At 44.1% G+C, this 20,474-nt stretch overlaps 1 protein-coding gene across 1 annotated transcript in view; it reads right to left on the bottom strand.

Annotated features, from left to right (window-relative positions):
• The window catches only part of pola1 (polymerase (DNA directed), alpha 1), a 373,540-nt gene that overhangs the window by 254,164 nt on the left and 98,902 nt on the right, over nucleotides 1–20,474 (bottom strand). The window contains exon 26 of the mRNA XM_038802241.1: nucleotides 13,404–13,526. Within this exon, the coding sequence (XP_038658169.1) occupies nucleotides 13,404–13,526 (123 nt within the window). The remainder of the gene's footprint in view (nucleotides 1–13,403; nucleotides 13,527–20,474) is intronic.

The following is a 20,474-nucleotide window of genomic DNA, read 5'->3' as shown; positions in this document are numbered from 1 at the left end:
AGGTTCAGCATTGTCAACAGATCAGAGATGGTGTCCGGAAAAGAGTCGGGGTACAGCATGATCTCAGTATGGTGAGTTGGTAAAGAGTGGTGTGTGTGTGTGTGGTGTGTGTGTGGGGGAGGGGGGGGGGGGGTGAAACATCGACTTTTCACACTCAGCTCTACAATCATGTCGGTAAGGCTTGAAAGCAATTTCAACATTCAGAGCTTATGGAATTTTGGAATGCATTTAATTTGCATAGCTACCTCGGAATAAGGGAAGCCTTATTCATACTTTGTTACCTTTAGTTTGACTTCGCAGATCACTCTCACAAATTCCTATCCTCCACTCTACACAAATCTGACCCAAAATATTTCTGCCAAATGCTGTTCCATTTAAGGCCGCTTTATCCATTGTACATCTTTGCCAAACTCTACTGAGCCCTTGCCTTGCAATGTAGCAATGTCATAAATTCTCCATGGTCCTGCATTATTCTACCTTTGCAATCAACCCCATCTTCTCTTTCCGCACCCCCCCCCCCCCCACCACTTTCCACCTCGGGGATTCCCTGCATCTTCCCCTTCATTACTAGAATGATTTCCATGGCTTTTAAAATAATCCTAAGAATCATCCTTTCGATCATCTCTCAACTCTTCAACTACAGTTTAGACTCACTTTGCCTCACTGAAACACCAAGATATTTTCTGCATTAAAAAGGTACAATTAAAACCAGATTGCAGGAGCTTTTTTTTATAAGTAAAGGAAAAGATCAGAAAAAAGTAAACATGGGTCCCTCAGTGCCAGAGGCAAGACAAATTCAAAACGGAAAATACAGAAGATGCAGAAACATTATATGACTATCTTGTGTTTGCCTTCACAGTAGGAGGCACAAAGAACAGGATGCACTTAGTAGAGTACAGCGTGTATCAGTGCTTGGACTTGTACTATTTACAGTCTATTTAAATGACTGAGAGACAGGAGAACCAAGAGTAGCATATCCAGGTTTGCTGACAATACAAATCTAGATGGGAGAATAAGCTGCGAGGAGGGTACTAAGTGGCTGCAAAGGGATACAGGCAGGTTAAGTAATTGGGTAAGAGAGAGCTGATCAATTATAAAGTGTGGAAGTGTGATATTATTCACTTTGGAGAATGGAAAAGTGGAATGTTTTTAAAATGTTAGAGACTATCTGGAGTAAGTATTGGTACTCAGAAGGATTTTTTGGGGGGGGTCCTTGTACATGATTCACAGGAAGTTAAGATACAGGTACAATTAGGACAGCACTTAGTATATTAATGTTTATACACCTTTTGACAAGGTGCCACACAAAAGGTTGCTGCATAAGATAAAGATGCATGGTGTTAAGGTTAAAGCAGTAACATGAATAGAGGATTGGTTAATTAATAGAAAGCAAAGAGTGGGGATTAATGGGTGTTTCTCTGGTTGGCAATCAGTAGCTAGTGATGTCCCTCATGGATCAGTATTGGGCCCACAATTGTTCACAATTTACATAAATGATTTGGAGTTGGGGACCAAGTGCAATGTGTCCAGGTTTGCAGACAACACTTAAGATGAGTGGTAAAGCAAAAAGTGCAGAGGATACTGGAAGTCTGCAGAGGGATTTGGATAGTTTAAGTGAATAGGCTAGGGTCTGGCAGATGGAATACAATGTTGACAAATATAAGGTTATCCATTTTGGTAGGAATAACAGCAAAAGGGATTATCATTTAAATGACAAAATATTTAAAATGCTGCTGTGCAGAGGGACCTGGGTGTGCTAGTGCATGAGTCACAAAAAGTTGGTTTACAGGTGCAACAGGTGATTAAGAAGGCGAATGGAGTGTTGTCCTTCATTGCCAGAGGGATGGAGTTTAAGGCTAGGGAGGTTATGCTGCAATTGTATAAGGTGTTAATGAGGCCACACCTGCCTGGAATATTGTGTTCAGTTTTGGTCTCCTTACCTGAGAAAGGACATACTGGTGCTGAAGGGAGTGCAGAGGAGATTCATTAGGTTAATCCCAGAGTTGAGGGGGTTGGATTACGAGAGAAGTTGAGTAGACTGGGACTGTACGCATTGGAATTTAGAAGGATGAGGGGAAATCTTATAAAAACATATAAAATCATGAAGGGAATAGATAGGATAGATGCGGGCAGGTTGTTTCCACTGGCGGGTGAAAGCAGAACTAAGAGGCATCGCCTCAAAATAAGGGGAAGTAGATTTCGGACTGAGCTTCGGAGGAACCTTTTCACCCAAAGGGTTGTGAATCTGTGGGATTCCTTGCCTAGTGAAACAGTTGAGGCTCTTTCATTAAATGTTTTCATGATAAAGATAGATAGTTTTTTGAAGAATAAAGGGTTATGGTGTTTGGGCGAGAAAGTGGAGCTGAGTCCACAAAAGATCAGGCCTGATCTCATTGAATGGCGGAGCAGGCTCGAAGGGCCTGATTTCTACTCCTGCTCCTAGTTCTTATGTTCTTATTACAAGGTGGTTGCATGATAATAGTAAGGAAAACTTCTAATTATGGAAAGGACTTTAGCGAGGCCACATTTGGGAGTACTGCATACAGTTTCGGTCTCCTTGCCCAAGGTAGAGTATACTTGCCTCCACAAGATTTTTGAGAGGAGAGGGTGGTCTTATGAGGGCAGGTTCTGTGGAATGGACATACATTCTCTGGAGTTTAAACAAACAAAAAAGAGGGATTGCATTGGAACCTTTAAAATTCTGAGGGGGCTTGACAAAGCAGAGGCTGGGAGGCTTTTTGCCACTCTGAGATATCTAGAGCTCAGGGCTATAGACTCAGGGGGAGGGCTGGCTATCTAGGAATGAGAAGAGGATACATTTCTGGTGAATCTTTGGAATTCTTAATAATAATCTTTATGGTGTCACAAGTTGCTTACATTAACACTGCAATGAAGTTGCTGTGAAAAGCCCCTAGTCGCCACAGTCCGCCCGCCGCCTGTTCAGCTACACTTGAGGGAGAATTCAGAATGTCCAATTCACCTAACAAGCAAGTCTTTCGGGACTTCTGGGAGGAAACCAGAGCACCCGGAGGAAACCCACACAGACACGGGGAGAACATGCAGACTCCGCACAGACAGTGACCCAAGCCGGGAATCAAACCCGGGTCCCTGGCACTGAGAAGCGACAGTGCTAACCACTGTGCTACCCTGCCGCTCTGCCCCAGACAGCTGCGGATACCCGGTCACAAATACAGAGTCAATAGATTTTTGGACTCAAAAGGGTATGGGGACAGGATGAGAAATTGAATTGAAATTAACCATCAGTCATAATCGTTTTGAATGACAGTTTGAATGGCAGATCGTCTAACTATTCCTGCTCCCATTTCTTATGTTCTTTGAAGTGCAGGTCATTGCAGTTCAACTCTCAACAAGAGGGGGCCCTGACCATTTTTTCAGCCCCCCGCCTTGGCACACCACTCGCTCTCTCTCGGGAAGTACACCCAGAGTAATCTAACTCTACTCACTCCAAAGACACACCCAGGACAATCCAGCTGTGCCCATTTCCTTCTCTTCGCCCTTCTTCAGCAGGTACAGCCAGAGTAACCCAGATTGACTCACTCACACCTTCCAAAGCACACTCCAAATTTATCCAGCTGCACTCACCCTCTCCATACGCCCCTTCTCTTCGAAGCACGCCCCAGTTTAACCTTGTAATGGCAGCTAGTTCCAAAGTAAAGTTAAATATTTTCTGAAATGCTCAGCTGAGGATCGCAAGAGAAAAATCTACTAAGACTGCCTGTTACCACTCCAGTGCAATATCTACAAGTCTGTGTGCGTTCAGGAAGTGAATCTCTCTTTCTACAGCCCTCTCTTGACAACAATTCTGCTAAAATGGGAATAAATTGCACGGTACAATAATATCCTCCAATACACAAATAGCAAATACTTAACTGTCGACTTCAATCACTGGTGTGACGTCAGACAGAAGACAAGACAATGTTGTATTCGTCACCCAGATTCTGAAACGAAAAGCTCTCCAAAATGGGTAACTTAGAAGTTAACTGCACGGATTTTGGGAAACTCTTTTCAAAGGACTGAAAAGATGACTGTTCATATCACTGTCAGGACTGAACTTTGGTGACCTACCCTGTCCCAACAACAATTTGTATTCATGTAGCACCTTTAACATTGTAAAACCTCCCAAATGTTAATTGTAGATTAATCATATTTAATTATATGCAGGAGATGCGATTTAACTGGAGATTCACTTGTATCAAGATAAATACACAAACTGGAAGTATGGTTGAGAGGTGCATGTTTTTAATGTGTATATAAAAGTGTGTAAAGATTGGCTCCAGTGCTATCCTTCATTACCTAGAGTATTTGGAACATAATATAAAGGTGTTTCAAAAGTACATTATTAAACAAAATTGAACACCCCAAATATCAGGGGGTCTTTGGAAAAATGTCCAAAAGCTCAGTCACAGGAACATCTTAAAGGAGGACAGGAAGAGAGGTGCCTTGAGGGTGGCGCAGTGGTTAGCACTGCCGCCTGACAGTGCCAGGGACCAGAGTTCAATTCCGACCACGGGTGACTGTCTTTGTGGAATTTACATATTCTTCCTGTGGCCATGGGTTTCCTCCAGGCCTCTGGTTTCCTCCCAGAGTCCAAAGATGTGTAGGTTAGGTGGCATTATGGGAATAGGGCGGGGGTGTGGACCCAGGTGGGGTGCTCTTTCAGAGGGTTGGTGTAGACCTGATGGGTCAAATACCCTCCTTCTGCACTGTAGGGATTCTATGGAGTGAGGAAATTCCAGAGTTTAAGGTGTGGCTGCAAAGAAGCAGCAAATAAAACTGGGGACGCTTAAGGCATTAATTTGAAGGAACACAGATACCTCGATAGAGTTGTGGGGCTGAAGGAGATAGAGACAGGAAAGAGTTGAGGCCATGGAGAAATTTGAAAATAAGGACGAATATTTGAGAATTGAAGCATGGCTTAACTGGGGGCCAATATAGGGCAGTGAGGACAAGAGTGATGGGTGAATAGGACATGTTACAAATAGATGTTCAAGAGTCAATAAAAGAGACATGGGTTAGGATAGAGATAATGGAAGGTGGATACAGACGGTCCAGCAGTGGGAGAGATTCTAGAGAATGTGTATTAGGCGAACATAAAGAGTTTATTGAGGAAATATTTCAAACAATAAACGTTCTTGTCTTTATTGGTCCAGGTAATTGGATATTTGGAGACTGGAACAAAACCTCGTCTGACTTTCTTAAAATGGCAGCTGGAACTATACAAAGCCATTGAATAAATGGCATTTAGAGTAAAGCATGTAATTCTGGAGAGCCCAAAGGAAAAGATATTAGAACCACTGAAAGAGTGCAGTTAAGTTTCACCAAGACAATATCAGAAATGAAGGGTTACATTTGGGAAGAAACGTAAAGAAATTGCAGGTTTCCAAAATTGTGAGTATGAACAGTAAAAGATCTGTTTTCAATGGGCAATGAATTGATAACAAGGGCAGAGGAGACAGAGGATTAAAGTTATTTTGTACACACGGGGGATATTGGAACATGCTGGCTTAGAAATTGGGATCATTAAGAATCCATGGGCTGCATTTTACAGGCCTCTGCCAGTGGATTCGAAAATCAATTAATGGCATCATTCCGCCTCTTCTGCTATTTTACATGCGGTAAGGAACGATGGAGGCAAGGTAGGTATCCCAGCAGTTGTACTGCAGTCTGCTATCAGGCAGGAAGACGGGTTCTCTTTGAAGGATTCTCTGTGCCCATCGGAAGATCCCACCCCAAGATCAGAATCCCTCCTCTCCCTTTATCCCTACTGCTAAGCCCTGGCCTCTCAAACACAGACCCCCCACCCCCTCACTGGAGACTTTTAGCCAGGCTAATCCAGAATCCCAGGCTTACCTTAAGTGTGGGTTCCATCAGTGTTTGCAGGTCTGCCTGTAGTCCTAGCAGAAAACCGCTCCAGCCTGGTGCTGCAGGACAACAGAGCAACTAGCCAATCTGATTGACCGACAGCACTAGGCTGGGACTTCCTCCTAGAAGGGGTTAGAGGTACCTCTGCAAGGCTGCTCCCAGCGTAATATTTGGGGCGGGCAGGCCGATGGCTGACGTTTCAGTTGGTGGCCAGGAATTTGACACCCTATAAAGTCTAGCCGCACGTTTCCTTAGTGCTGCAAGTACTCAGAGTTCTAAAGCAATGTTTGTGAAGTGCACATACACAACTGTGGGACAAATTGAGTTGGAGGACATATTGGAAAGGTTGTTACCGCACATACGACCAGTGAATGTCTGTCCTTTGTCTGTAGGCAGAGCAAGCAGACAATGAAATCAATTAGCACTGATTTGATGATAACAGACTCTCCTTGGAGTTCAGCATTCCAAGTAACACAAGCTCTTAACCATGCACAATTGAAGACACAATCAACAGCAGGAGTGACCACCCACCAGAGCAATTTAAAGACATTAACAACAATCAGGGGAGGCAGTGGGGTTGTGGTATTGTTGTTGGACTAGTAATTCAGAGACCCAGGGTAATGGTCTGGGGTCCTGGCTTCAAATCCCACTAGAACAGATGGCAGCATCTGAATGCAATCTAAAAATAAAATCTGGAATTAAAAGTATAATGACAACCATGATACCATTGTCAATTATCATAAAAACCCATCTAGTTCACTAATGTCTTTTAGGGAAGGAAGTCTGTCGTCCTTATCTGGTCTGGCCTACATGTAACTCCAAACCCACAGCAATGTGGTTGACTCCTAAATGTCCTCAGCGATGAACAATAAATGCTGGAGCCCAACAAGCGACGCCCACATCCCATAAACACATCTTTTTAAAATTACTTTCTGGTGAATTACTGGCTGATTTCTTCTGGCTGTTGTAATGATTCCATAAGTATCTGGTGCTTTCTATAGTTATATCAAATTGCAATGGCCTACAGGGATTGATGTGGCAGGTGTTGAAGTACCTTGTTATCTCCATGATTTCTACACAAATCAGTTGCTCCCAGACGAAAGGGAAAATGCTGGAAAATCTCAGCAAGTCTGGCAGCATCTGTAGGGAGAGAAAAGAGCTAACGTTTCGTGTCCGATGACTCTTTGTCAAAGCTGCTCCCAGATGTTGATGCACAAGTATGCATTCCTTGGAAAATGAAGGGAGGTCACAGAGAGTTGCACAAGCTGCTTGACGAGAGAGGAGGGTGGTGGTAAAGGACTCTCAACAGAAGGCCAAGGAGCTCAGAGAACAATTCTCCTCGCCAAACCTCTAAGGGACAGTATGCAAGACATTTACGCTTCAATAGGGACGTTCTCACTTAAGTCTGTCACTTGTTGCACAAGTGTAGTGTCAGGGACAATGGCTGTGAAGGTGACCATAACCATGAATCTTCATCCATCTGGCTGCTACCAGAGTGATGGTAGAGATGTTTGCAACATTTTGCAGTTTTTCACCCAATGTTAATCAAGGAGGTCACTGAGATTCTCCATTCACTGAGAACTAAGTACATTTCATTCTCTTGCCAGAGACCGATAAGCAGAGCAAGTACATGGCTTCACTATGATTGCAGGCTTCCTCATGGTGCAGGGTTCAATTGGGTGCACAGGCATCGTTTGCAGACTTCACAAATCATTCGGGGCTATGCATGGTACCATGGTTATGAGGGTTCCAGACAACAGCATTACACGACATCATCTGCAGTTGAGCCATAATGGCAATCCAAAGGGCGGCAACTGTTGACAGGGCCTACTACTAATGGCGTGGCTCATGACTCCAGTGGACAAGACAACATGTGGGCATGCATACAATGAAAACCAGGCTGTCAGATTGATCATGATAGACAAGCAATTGAGGTACCAACCAATGCTTCCACTGTCTTAACTGTTCTGGATGAACCCTGCAGAACTCACTCAAACGGGTGTTATAGTTTATGTTGGTTGGCTGTATATTGTCTCATCCCACCATAATTACAGCACAGACCTCGTCACCATCTCTACATCAAGTGGCAGATGAGAACGAAGAGGAGGTGACAGCAACCTAGACAGACTCTTTCTGCCTGGGTTGTCTGTCAAGAACACACCAAGTGAAAATCCCAACTCTAATTCCATGTTCTCCAAAGTGCCACACCTCAACTTCCTTCTGTTAGTGACCATCACAGCATTCGCTTTGCCACAATGGATAAATAAAGGCCACCACAAAACAATTCCAAAACCAAATTTAAATTCAAATCAGACCTTAATCCACACAAAAGTCACCCATATGCATTCCCCTAGTGTCTATCTTCCATTATACGTAGTGATAAGCAGAAATGCCAAACATTACCCAACACTATAGAATACCATAACCTTAAGAATTGTGCTATATTCAGTTCCACTATTATGTGTGCTCGTTAACCTACACTGGCTCCCGGTAATGAGGCATTTTGATTTTAAGACTCTCATCCTGTCTTGCCACATTCAGCCATGAATGGTGGTGGACAATTAAACAACTCACTGGAGGAGGAGGCTCCACAAATATCCCCATCCTCAATGATGGAGGAGCCCAGCACATATGGGCAAAAGACAAGGCTGAGGCATTCGCAACAATCTTCAGCCAGAAGTGCCGAGTGGACAATCCATCTCGGTCTCCTCCAGAGGTGTCCAGCATCACAGATGTCAGTCTTCACCAATACGATTCACTCCACGAGATATCAAGAAATGGCTGAAGGCACTGGATACTGCAAAGGCTATGGGCCCTGACAATATCACGGCAACAGTAATGAAGACTTGCACTCCAGAACTTGCCGCACCCCTGCCAAGCTATTCCAGTACAGCAACAACATTGGCATCTACATGGCAATGTGGAAAGTTGCCTAGGTGTGTCCTGTACACAAGAAACAAGACAAATCCAAGCCAGCCAATTACCGCCCTAGTAGTCTACTCTCCATCGTCAGCAAAGTGATGGCAGGAGTCATCAACAGTGCTATCAAGCAGCACTTACTCAGCAATAACCTGCTCACGGACGCTCATTTTGGGTTCCGCCAGGGTCACTCAGCTCACAATATGGACAAAAGAGCTGAATGCCAGAGGTGAGATGCGAGTGACTGTCCTTGACATCAAGGCAGCATTTGACCGAGCATGGCATCAAGAAGCCCTAGTAAAACTGAAGTCAATGAGAATCAGCGGGAAAACTCTCCGCTGGTTAGAGTTCTACCTGGCACAAAGGAAGATGGTTGTGGTTGTTGGAGGTCAATCATCTCAGCTCCAGGACATCACTACAGGAATTCCTCAGGATAGTGTCCATCTTCAGCTGCTTCATCAATGGATCTCCCTTCTATCATAATGTCAGAAGTGGGGATTTTGCGGATGATTGCATAATGTTAAGCACCGTTCGCGACTTCTCAGCTAATGAAGCAGTCCATGTCCAAATGCAGGAAGACCTGGACAATATCCAGGCTTGGGCTGACAAGTGGCAAGTTACATTCGCGCCACACAAGTGCAAGGCAATGACCATATCCTACAAGAGATGATCGAACCACCGCCCCATGACATTCAATGGCATTGCCATCGCAGAATCCCCCACAATCAACATCCTTGGGGTTGCCATTGATCAGAAACTGAACTGGACTAGCCACATTAATACTGTGGTTACCAGGGAAGGTCAAAGGCTAGGAATCCTACGGCGAGTAACTCACTTCCTGACCCACTATAGCCTGTACACCATCTACAAGGCACAAGTCAGGAGTACAATGGAATAATCTCCACTTGCCTGGATGAGTGCAGCTCCAATAACACTCAAGGAGCTCAACAGCATCCAGCAGAAAGCAACCTGCTTGATTGCTCCCCCTTCCATAAACATTCAAACTCTCCACCACCGATGAACAGTGGCAGCCTGGTATACCATCTACAAGATGCACTGCAGGAACTCACCAAGGTTCTTTATACAACACTTTCCAAACCCACAAGCACTACCATCTAGAAGGACAAGAGCAGCAGATACCTGCAACCCCACCACCTGGAAGTTCCCCTCCAAGTCACTCACTACCCTGACTTGGAAATATATTGCCGTGCCTTCACTGTCGCTGGGTCAAAATCCTGGAACTCCCTCCCTAACAGCGAAGTGTGCACCTACACCTAAAGGACTGCAGTGGTTCAAGAAGGCAACTCACAACCACCTTCTAAAAGGACAACTAGGGATGGGCAATAAATGCTGGCCTAACCAGCGATGCCCACATCCCGTAAATGATTTTTTAAAAAATCTCTTCATGGCCCAGCCTCTCCCTACCTCTCTAATCCCCTCCAGCCCCATAGCCCTCTGAGATATTGGTGTTCCCCAATTCTGGCCTTTTGAGTATCCCCAATTTTACCTGCTCTACCATTGGTGGTCTAGCCTTCAGTTGCTCAGGACCCAAAGCTTTGGAGTACCCTCCCTTGTTTTCCTCCTTCAAGATGGTTCTTAAAACCTTTGAACACGCTTTTGGCCAATGGACCCAATATCTCTCTATGTGTTCCATGTTTTGTAATGCTCCTGTGAAGTGCCTTCGGGCCTTGTTATTAAGTTTAAAGTGTCAGGGGCAGCACGGTGGTACAGTGGTTAGCATTGCTGCCTACGGCGCTGAGGACCCGGGTTCGAATCCCGGCCCTGGGTCACTGTCCGTGTTGAGTTTGCACATTCTCCCCGTGTCTGCAGGGGTTTCACCCCCACAACCCAAAGATGTGCAGTGTAGGTAGATTGGCCACTCTAAATTGCCCCTTAATTGGAAAAAATAATTGGGTACTCTAAATTTATGTTTAAAAAGTTTAAAGTGTCATAATATACACACAGGTATATGATAGTGCACAGACAGGCAGTGATGGACACACAGGATGACCAATGAACACACAGAACATAGCAGCCAATCACCAGACAGGACACAGCCACTATAAAGCCAGAGGGCACTAGTTTTCCCGCTCTCTTGGGATCCAGCCTCTGAGACAGTCAGAGCCCGTGAGCAGCAAGTAGAACACACACCATGTGGTAGTAAGATAGTCTGGTCAGGTTAGCCTCAGGTCTCCAGTCAAGTCAGCATAGTGTCAACCCACAGTTAAAGCATGTATTATAGTTAAGAGTTCAATAAAATCGAGTTGGGTTTCTTCAAGTGTCGGAAGCCTGTCTCTCTCACCACTGCAGTAAACACAGTCCTCGCAGACCCAGCTTACCCAACACATCATAAAGCACTAGATATACATTGTTGCGGCTGTTTTACATTTGGAATCTCGTCCTACTCGGACAAAATATTGTAAACTCCTGTCTGAGACATCAGTGAAGCTATCAGTTCACAGCATTTTACTTAAGTGAAGGACTCGTACCTACTAAACCAATGCCAAAGTTAACAATGAATGGAAAATAAAATTGGAGACCCAGATTTGCTCCCTTTCCTTACTCAAAGCCATTAGAGGAGAACCTGCAGAATCACAGAAAATCAAACTGCTTGGATTCAGGAACACAGAAACATGCGTATGACAAGGCTCTGACAATGAAAATTTGCATTCATTTTTGCTTGCTAATTTTTGAGGTGGAAGATCATCTTCACATCAGCACCAAGCTTCCTGGCTTTAGCGATCTTCTGAGCTGAATAATGATGCCTCTTCTCTAGATATTCCAAAAGCAGATTGACAGAAATCAGAAGTCTTGGGTTGGTGGGAGGAGTCCCTACAGCTGCTGTAAAACTAAAAGCTGATACTTGTCATGAATCAGTTTGTTTTGTACAATTAAGAATACCATCTCAAAATAAAAGTACAAAATCAAGAGAAAAAGAACCAAAGAGAGGTGTGGTTAACATGTCCTTCGTGCTAGAGACGTATAGCATAGCTTAGAAGTTCATAAAATATAGTAGCAGAATTAGGCCATTTGGCCCATCGAGTCTGCTCCACCATTCTATCATGGCTGATATGTTCCTCATCTGCTACCTGCAATGCGACAGACCAAGAGCTGAATTGCAAAATCAGCCAGAGCATTTCCTCCCTGGAACACATGACCTAGGAGCAAGAGTAGGCACTTTAGCCTCCCGAGCCCAAACACTTTCAATGTGATCATAGCTGATCCCATCCTGGCCTCAACTCCACTGTCCGACTCATTCTCCATAACCCTTCAACCCATTACCAATTAAAAATCTGTCTAACTCCTTCTTTAATTTACTCACTGTCCCTGCATCCACCGTATTCTGGGGTAGCAAATTCCACAGATTCACAACCATTTGATGAAGTAGTTTTCCTCAAATCTGTTTTAAATGTGCTACCTTCTATTCTAAGATTAAGACCTCTCCTTTTAGAATGCCCCACAAAAGAAGCATCAGCTCCACCGCTACTTTATCCATATCTTTTAGCATCCTGTATACCTCAATTAGTTTTCACTTCATTCTTCTAAACTCTGGAGAGTATAGGCCTAAACTGTTCAATCTCTCCTCATACCACAAACCCCATATCTCTGGAATCAATCCAGTGAACAACTAAACAATCAATCTAGTGAACAACTTCCAACTAAAAGCATAGCTGTGAGCCACTAGACTACAGGCCAAGTACATTATTTCATCATTTGCAGAACTTTCCAGCTCAAATTCATGAGATGAAAGTTAGTTCATCATTTGCAGAACTTTCCAGCTCAAATTCATGAGATGAAAGTTAGTTACAGTTGCTAGTCACAAATTTCCACTATATATACTCAACAGGCTCATTGCAACTGCAGTCCACACAAAGATCGCACGAACACCTAACAGACAGAACGAGGAAAATCTTTTCAATGTAATAACGTAATAGGTTTGGCTAGAAATACGAATGGAAGTGGTTTGATTTCAAGAGCCTGGCCTGTGTCTGATCAACACTGAATCACATTAAAGATCTGCATTGCTCAGTAACAAATCCAAAACCTCTAGCCAAAAAAAGAGTTAATTCTGGTGATTTTTGGTGTTGTTTTCTTATTAACATAAAATAGAAAGCATCACTAAGAACTAGCATGAGGGCTTCATTACGTCAGCAGACTAATGTTTTATTAAAGTACTCAATTCTTTTTTTCCAATTAAGGGAAAATTTAGAGTGGCCAATCCACCTAGCCTGCACATCTTTGGGTTGTGGGGGGTGAGACCCACGCAGACACAGGGAGAATGTGCAAACTCCACACGGACAGTGACCCAGAGCCGAGATGGAACCTGGGTCCTCAGTGCCGTGAGGCAGCAGTGCTAACCACCGCACCACCGTGCCGTTCTTCTTCAGCAGATTAACTGACCAAGTAGTCACGGAAAATCAGAACAGAAGTTATCTAGATACGGTTTTAATTTACAGGGTTTATGTGGCGACTGGCCATTTATCACAAAATCAAATCAATATTTCACCACACGATTAAGCAATAGGAGTGACAATTCATGCTTATACAAACCTCCAACTCAATTAAAAGCAACAAATTATTAAAATCATCCCACAACATACCTCTCTTCCTTTGAGGGTGACCAAAGCAGCAAGTGGCTTCGCATAGAACCTGCTGTAGGAGAATCCCAGACAGCCATACATACTGTTAGCTGTAAGCTTCAGAGCCTTTTGTCGGATATCATACTGCAATAGAAGACAAAGTCACATGTCATTAGGCTAGACCTCTCAAAAAATATTGAGTACTAATAAAATCTTAACTTCATTTAGCAGCAGACAAGGATAATATCCAGGTGTCAACATGCAGGAAGTTCCTACCACAGCACCTGGAAACTGGCGTTATTGAAATGCTAACCAGGGAAAGCCATAGTATCATTGTAAATGCCATAAGAAATTGCGATAATCAAACAAATTACCAGCCTATTACTATTGCCTAATTCAGCACTGGCTTCAAACTAAAGACATTCTATATTTCTCACTCGCAGACATCTCCAAGAGTGACAAGTGATGTTATAAATATTAAAATGTTTCAGTATTTTTCTCCCCAAAGACAAATCATCTCAAAATGCTGCTGTGAAGAGATAAATCAGTAATATACCCAGAACTGTCATATTACTAAGGCAGTAATCGCACTAACGCGTTTCAGTATCATTACAGTCCCAGCCATGATACAGTTCAGCTTTTACAGTCTGCCCAAATTGCCAGCCAAGTGATAGATGAGAACAGCCCCTCCTGCCTCAGTGAACCTCGGGATTTATTAAGGTGAATCCTTGTTGAAAATTACCGGGGGGGGGGGAGATAATAAATTGGGAGACAGAAATTTGCACAGGTTGATATCCCTTGCAAATATTGGGAAAGTTGGAGACTTCAGCTGGTTGAAATCTCCATTTTCTACCCCACCCCCACACAAAGACAAGAGAAGTAGCCACTAAATGCATGAAGATTTTAAGGAAGTAAAAAGCCTTTAAGTGCTGGAACCATTGTGGGTAAACCTTGCTTCCTATTGTTACCTACAATTTATATTTAAAATGGTGCAATTTTGTGCATTTTAAAGCAGGAAAAAAAGCTTTTATATGGTAGACTTTAGACTGAAAAATAAAACCTTACAAGTCACCAACCTCCTGCCTCCCCAACAGAAAGGCATTTCAGACAAACCTATCAATATATATTTTAAAAATTGTTTCAAATAATCATGAATTTCTATGTAAAACTCTGATGTCTTTAGTCAGATAGCATCTGAGTTCATGTTTCAACTTCTGTATAAACTCCCTTCTTTAAAAAAATACAAAAGATAAAGACCAGACATCTTCTAGCAAATAGGGTGGAACAGACACAGGTCAGGCCCTCCAACCAGCATGGTAACACTTCGCTAGAGAATCATAGAATCCCTACAGTACAGAAAAAGGCCATTCAGCCCATCGGATGGCACTGACCCTCTGAAAGAGCACCCTAACTAGGCCCATACCCCCTCCCTAACCCCTGGACACTAAGGAGCAACTAATCATGGCCAATTCACCTAACCTGCACAACATTGGACTGTGGGAGGAAACTGGAGCACCCGGTGGAAATCCACGCAGACACAGGTAGGGAGAACGTGCAAACCCCAGACAGTCACCCAAGGTCGGAATTGAACTTGGGTCCCTGACACTGTGAGGCAGCGGTGCTAACCACTGCGCGAAGAGGTGTATAAAGATCAACCACCAGGACTCACTCCAGCGAAGACTCGGCACAGAGGTATTCGAAAGGATCAGACAAAGGACCAGAGACGGCAGGAGAGTGTGTGTGAGACCTACCTTCGCGGACAAAGGCCTTGAGGAATCAGACGCAGAGAATTGGGCCCGCAGCTTGACTGAGTCCATCAGCTCGGGGAGTATTAAGAATCTTGGGATCATTTAATATTCTTTGGGATAATTTAAGAGGGATAAATGTTTTACTGTTTGATAAATAAATTTGGTTGAATCATATAGTTGTATTTGTCCTTTGTTTATCTCGGCAAAAAGGCAAAACGCCTGACTAATAAACTGGTCGAAGTGTTTGAGGCTTTACAGACAACATGCTGTTCCACCATACTTCTCTAAATCCTCCCATTTATTTTCTTGCACTATTTGTTCTCCCCAAATGCATTACCTCACACTCACCCAAATTTAATGTAATTTTCCATTTCGCTGCCCAGATCACCAAAATCTTCATCCGTTTAAAGCTACCCTCCTCACTGTCAACCCCATTACCAATTTTTGTATAATTTGCAAACTTCATCATGCCACTTCACAGAAGGAGGCCATTCAGCCCATTGTACCAATGCTGGCTCTTTGAAAGTAATATCTAATTAATCCCACTGCCCAGAGCCTTCTACACAGCTCAGTACATTTTTCCTTAATTGACCATAGCCACTGTCGTTTATAGGGTTCCAAGTCATTGGCCAGGCTTAAAATGCTCCACAAATTTGGCAACACTCCTAAGCACTGAACTGGTTAATGTGAGCACCCCTCACAAATTGGAGCATCTATAAAGGCTCTTTGCCATTGGGGCATATGCTCTTCAATAAAGATTCCATTGCATTCTCAGGAGATAAAAACTTTGAAGGAAGTGCTATCCAATCCTTAAAGGGTAACTTAGACTTTCATATGGAAACCACAACATCCCCAACTTAGCAATCATGTTTTAGCAATCATAATAATTGCTAAATAATGTGCTCATTCTTCCAGCGGAGCGGGCAGAGAGGGAAGCGATTTTTGGAGGGGAGAGCTGGAAGGTAAGCTGAGTTTTTGCTTTTAAAACTTACTTTTTCTGAGCAGGAAACCGGAAGTCGGCCGTGGGGAGACCTGGGAAGGTTGTATTACCCAATAAATGTGAACGGTGAGGAAACACGAGACACTACACGTGTAGTGTCTCCCACCCTCCCTCCTCCTCTAACCTAAAAAAAAGACTCAGTGACTGTGAGCAGGTAAGTTATTTACTTTTCTTTTCTTTTTTACCGGGAGACTAAGTAGAGATGATGGCAGCTAGGGCAGTGGAATGTTCCTCCTGCAGAATGTTTGAGATAAGGAGACCACCGGTGTCCTTGCAGACTTCACCTGTGGGATGTGCAGCCATCTCCAGCTCCTCATAGACCATGTTAGGGAACTGGAGCTGGATGAACTGAGGATCATTCGGGAAGATGAGGGGGTGATAGCTAGGAGCTACAGGGACATAGTTACATCTGAGAACAAAGGTAGCTGGGTAACAGTTAGAGGTGGGAAGAGGAGGAAGAAGTCAGTGCTGGGATCCCCTGTGGTTGTTCCTCTCAACAATAAATATACAGCTTTGGATACTGTTGAGGGGTGGGGGGGATTACCTAGCAGGGGTAGGCTGCAGTGACCAGGTCTCTGGCACAAGGTCCGGCTCTGGGGCTCAGAAGGGAAGGGGGGAGATTAGGAGAGCACTAGTTATACGAGACTCAATAGTTAGAGGTACAGACAGGCGGTTCTGTGGGCGCGGGCGAGTCTCTCAGATGGTTTGTTGCCTCCCGGGTGCCAGGGTCCATGACGTCTCGGATCGTGTCTTCAGGATCCTTAAGGGGGAGGGTGAGCAGCCAGATGTTGTGGTGCACATTGGTACCAACGACGTAGGTAGGAAAAAGGGCGTGGATGTAATAAACGCGTTTCGGCAGTTAGGCTGGAAGTTAAAAGCCAGGACAAACAGAGTTGTCATTTCTGGTTTGTTGCCGATGCCACGTGATAGCGAGGCTAGGAATAGGGAGAGAGTTCAGTTGAACACATGGCTGCAGGAATGGTGTAGGAGGGAGATATTTGGATAATTGCAGCGCATTCTGGGGAAGGTGGGACCTGCACAAGCAGGACGGGTTGCATCTGAACAAGAGGGGCACCAATATCCTGGGAGGGAGGTTTTCTAGTACTCTTCGGGAGGGTTTAAACTAATATGGCAGGGGAATGGGAACCTGATTTGTAGTCCAGCACCTAAGGAAGCCGAATTTCAGGACGCCAAAGCATATAGTGGGGAAGGGAACACTGACAAAGGAGAGTACTTGCAGGCACGGAGATGGGTTGAAGTGTGTATACTTCAAAGCAAGAAGCATCAGGAATAAGGTGGGTGAACTTAAGGCATGGATCGGTACTTGGGACTACAATGTGGTGGCCATCACAGAAACTTGGATAGAAGAGGGGCAGAAATGGTTGTTGGAGATGTTTCAATAAGATTAGGGAGGGTGGTAAAAGAGGTGGAAGGGGTGGCATTGTTAATTAGAGATAGTATGCAGAACGGCAGTTCGAGGAGGATCTGCCTACTTAGGTAGTATGGGTTGAAGTCAGAAATAGGAACGGAGCAGTCACCTTGTTGGGAGTTTTCTATAGGCCCCTCAATAGCAGCAGAGATGTGGAGGAACAGATTGAGAAACATATTTTGGAAAGGTGCAGAAGTCACAGGGTAGTAGTCATAGGTGACTTCAACTTCCCAAATATTGAGTGGAAACGCTTTAGATCAAATAGTTTGGATGGGTGGTGTTTGTGCAGTGTGTCCAGGAAGCTTTTCTAACACAGTATGTAGATTGTGCGACCAGAGGGGAGGCCATATTGGATTTGGTACTTGATAATGAACCAGGGCAAGTGATAGATTTGTTAGTGGGGGAGCATTTTGGAAACAGTGACCACAATTCTGTGACTTTCACTTTAGTAATGGAGAGGGATAGGTGCGTGCAACAGGGCAAGGTTTGCAATTGGGGGAAGAGTAAATACAATGCTGTCAGACAAGAACTGAAGTGCATAAGTTGGGAACATAGGCTGTTAGGGAAGGGCACAATTGAAATGTGAAACCTGTTCAAGGAACAGATACTACGTGTCCTCGATATGTATGTCCCTGTCAGGCAGGGAAGAGATGGTTGAGTGAGGGAACCATGGTTGACAAGAGAGGTTGAATGTCTTGTTAAGAGGAAGAAGGAGACTTATGTAAGGCTGAGGAAACAGAGTGCTGGAGGGACACAAGATAGCCAGGAAGGAACTGAAGAAAGGGATTAGAAGAGCTAAGAGAGGGCATGAAAAATCTTTGGAGGGTCGGATCAAGGAAAACCCCAAGGCCTTTTACACCTGTGTGAGAAATATGAAAATGACTAGAGCGAGGGTAGGTCCGATCAAGGACAGTAGCGGGAGATTGTGTATTGAGTCTGAAGAGATAGGAGAGGTCTTGAACAAGTACTTTTCTTCAATATTTACGAATGAGAGTGGCCATATGAGTGAAGCAGACTGGTAAGCTCGAGGAGATACTTGTTAGGAAGGAAGATGTGTTGAGCATTTTGAAAACTTGAAAATAGACAAGTACCCCGAGCCTGACGGGATATATCCAAGAACTCTATGGGAAGCAAGAGATGAAATTGCAGAGCCGTTGGCAATGATCTTTTCGTCCTCACTGTCAACAGGGGCGGTACCAGGGGATAGGAGAGTGGCGAAAGTCGTGCCCCTGTTCAAAAAAGGGAATGGGAATAACCCTGGCAATTACAGGCCAGTTAGTCTTACTTCAGTGGTAGGCAAAGTAATGGAAAGGGTACTGAGGGATAGGATTTCTGAGCATCTGGAAAGACATTGCTTGATTAGGGATAATCAGCACGGATTTGTGAGGGGTAGGTCTTGCCTCACAAGTCTTATTGAATTCTTTGAGGAGGTGACCAAGCATGTGGATGAAGGTAAAGCAGTGGATGTGCTGTACATGGATTTTAGTAAGGCATTTGATAAGATTTCCCATGGTAGGCTTATGCAGAAAGTAAGGAGGCATGGGATAGTGGGGAATTAGGCCAGTTGGATAACGAACTGGCTAACCAATAGAAGTCAGAGAGTGACGATGGATGGCAAATATTCAGCCTGGAGCCCAGTTACCAGTGGCGTACCGCAGGGATCAGTTCTGGGTCCTCTGCTGTTTGTGATTTTCATTAACGACTTGGATAAGGGAGTTGAAGGGTGGGTCAGTAAATTTGCAGATGATACGAAGATTGGGGGAGTTGTGGATAGTGAGGAGGGCTGTTGTTGGCTGCAAAGTGACATAGATAGTATGCAGAGCTGGGCTGAGAAGTGGCAGATGGAGTTTAACCCTGAAACCGTACCGTACCTCCCCGAACAGGTGGCGGATGTGGTGACTAGGGGCTTTTCACAGTAACTTCATTTGAAACCTACTCATAACAATAAGCGATAAAAAAAAGTGAGGTTGTCCATTTTGGAAGGACAAATATGAATGCGGAATACAGGGTTAACAGTAGGGTCTTTGGCAATGTGGAGGAACAGAGAGATCTTGGGTCTATGTTCATAGATCTTTGAAAGTTGCCATTCAAGTGGATGGAGCTGTGCAGAAGGTCTGCAGTGTGCTAGTGTTCATTAGCAGAGGGATTAGTTCTGGTCGCCTCATTTTAGGAAGGATGTGGAAGCTTTGGAAAAGGTGCAAAGGAGATTTATCAGGATGTTGCCTGGAATGGAGAGTAGGTCTTACGAGAGAAGGTTGAGAGTGCAAGGCTTTTTCTCATTAGAACAGAGAAGGATGAGAGGCGACTTGATAGAGGTTTATAAGATGATCAGGGGAATAGATAAGAGTAGACAGTCAGAGAATTTTTCCTCGGGTGGAACAAACCATTACAAGGGGACATAAATTTAAGGTGAATGGTGGAAGATATAGGGCGGATGTCGAGGTAGGTTCTTTACCCAGAGAGTAGTGGGAGCATGGAATGCATAGCCTGTGGAAGTAGTGGAGTCAGAACCTTCAAGCGGCTATTGGATAGGTACATGGATTACGGTAGAATGCTGGAGTGTAGATTGATTTGTTCTTAAGTTAGGACAAAAGTTCGGCACAACATCGTGGGCCAAAGGGCCTGTTCTGTGCTGTATTTTTTATGTTCTCTGTTCTAATGTCTCAAAGCAAACAAAAACCTAGAGACCAAATCATGACAAAAATCACTGTTTTTCTAAGAACTATTATCTCAACAAAGACACCACTTCATTTGTCCAGCTGAACCAGAAAGGCGTATTTTTTCTCTGCTTGGCAGTGTGATTCCTCAGTTTAGCTTAGACACTCTAGAACTTTCAGGAGGCAAAATGTTAAACCCCATATATTGTGTTACAATCTTTGAAGAGAATAATAACTTTTAAAAAGAAATTTGAACTT

This window comes from Scyliorhinus canicula, chromosome 7 (genome assembly GCF_902713615.1).
Source record: "Scyliorhinus canicula chromosome 7, sScyCan1.1, whole genome shotgun sequence".
Classification (NCBI taxonomy): Eukaryota; Metazoa; Chordata; class Chondrichthyes; order Carcharhiniformes; family Scyliorhinidae; genus Scyliorhinus; species Scyliorhinus canicula.
This window is presented reverse-complemented; position numbering and strand designations above follow the sequence as displayed.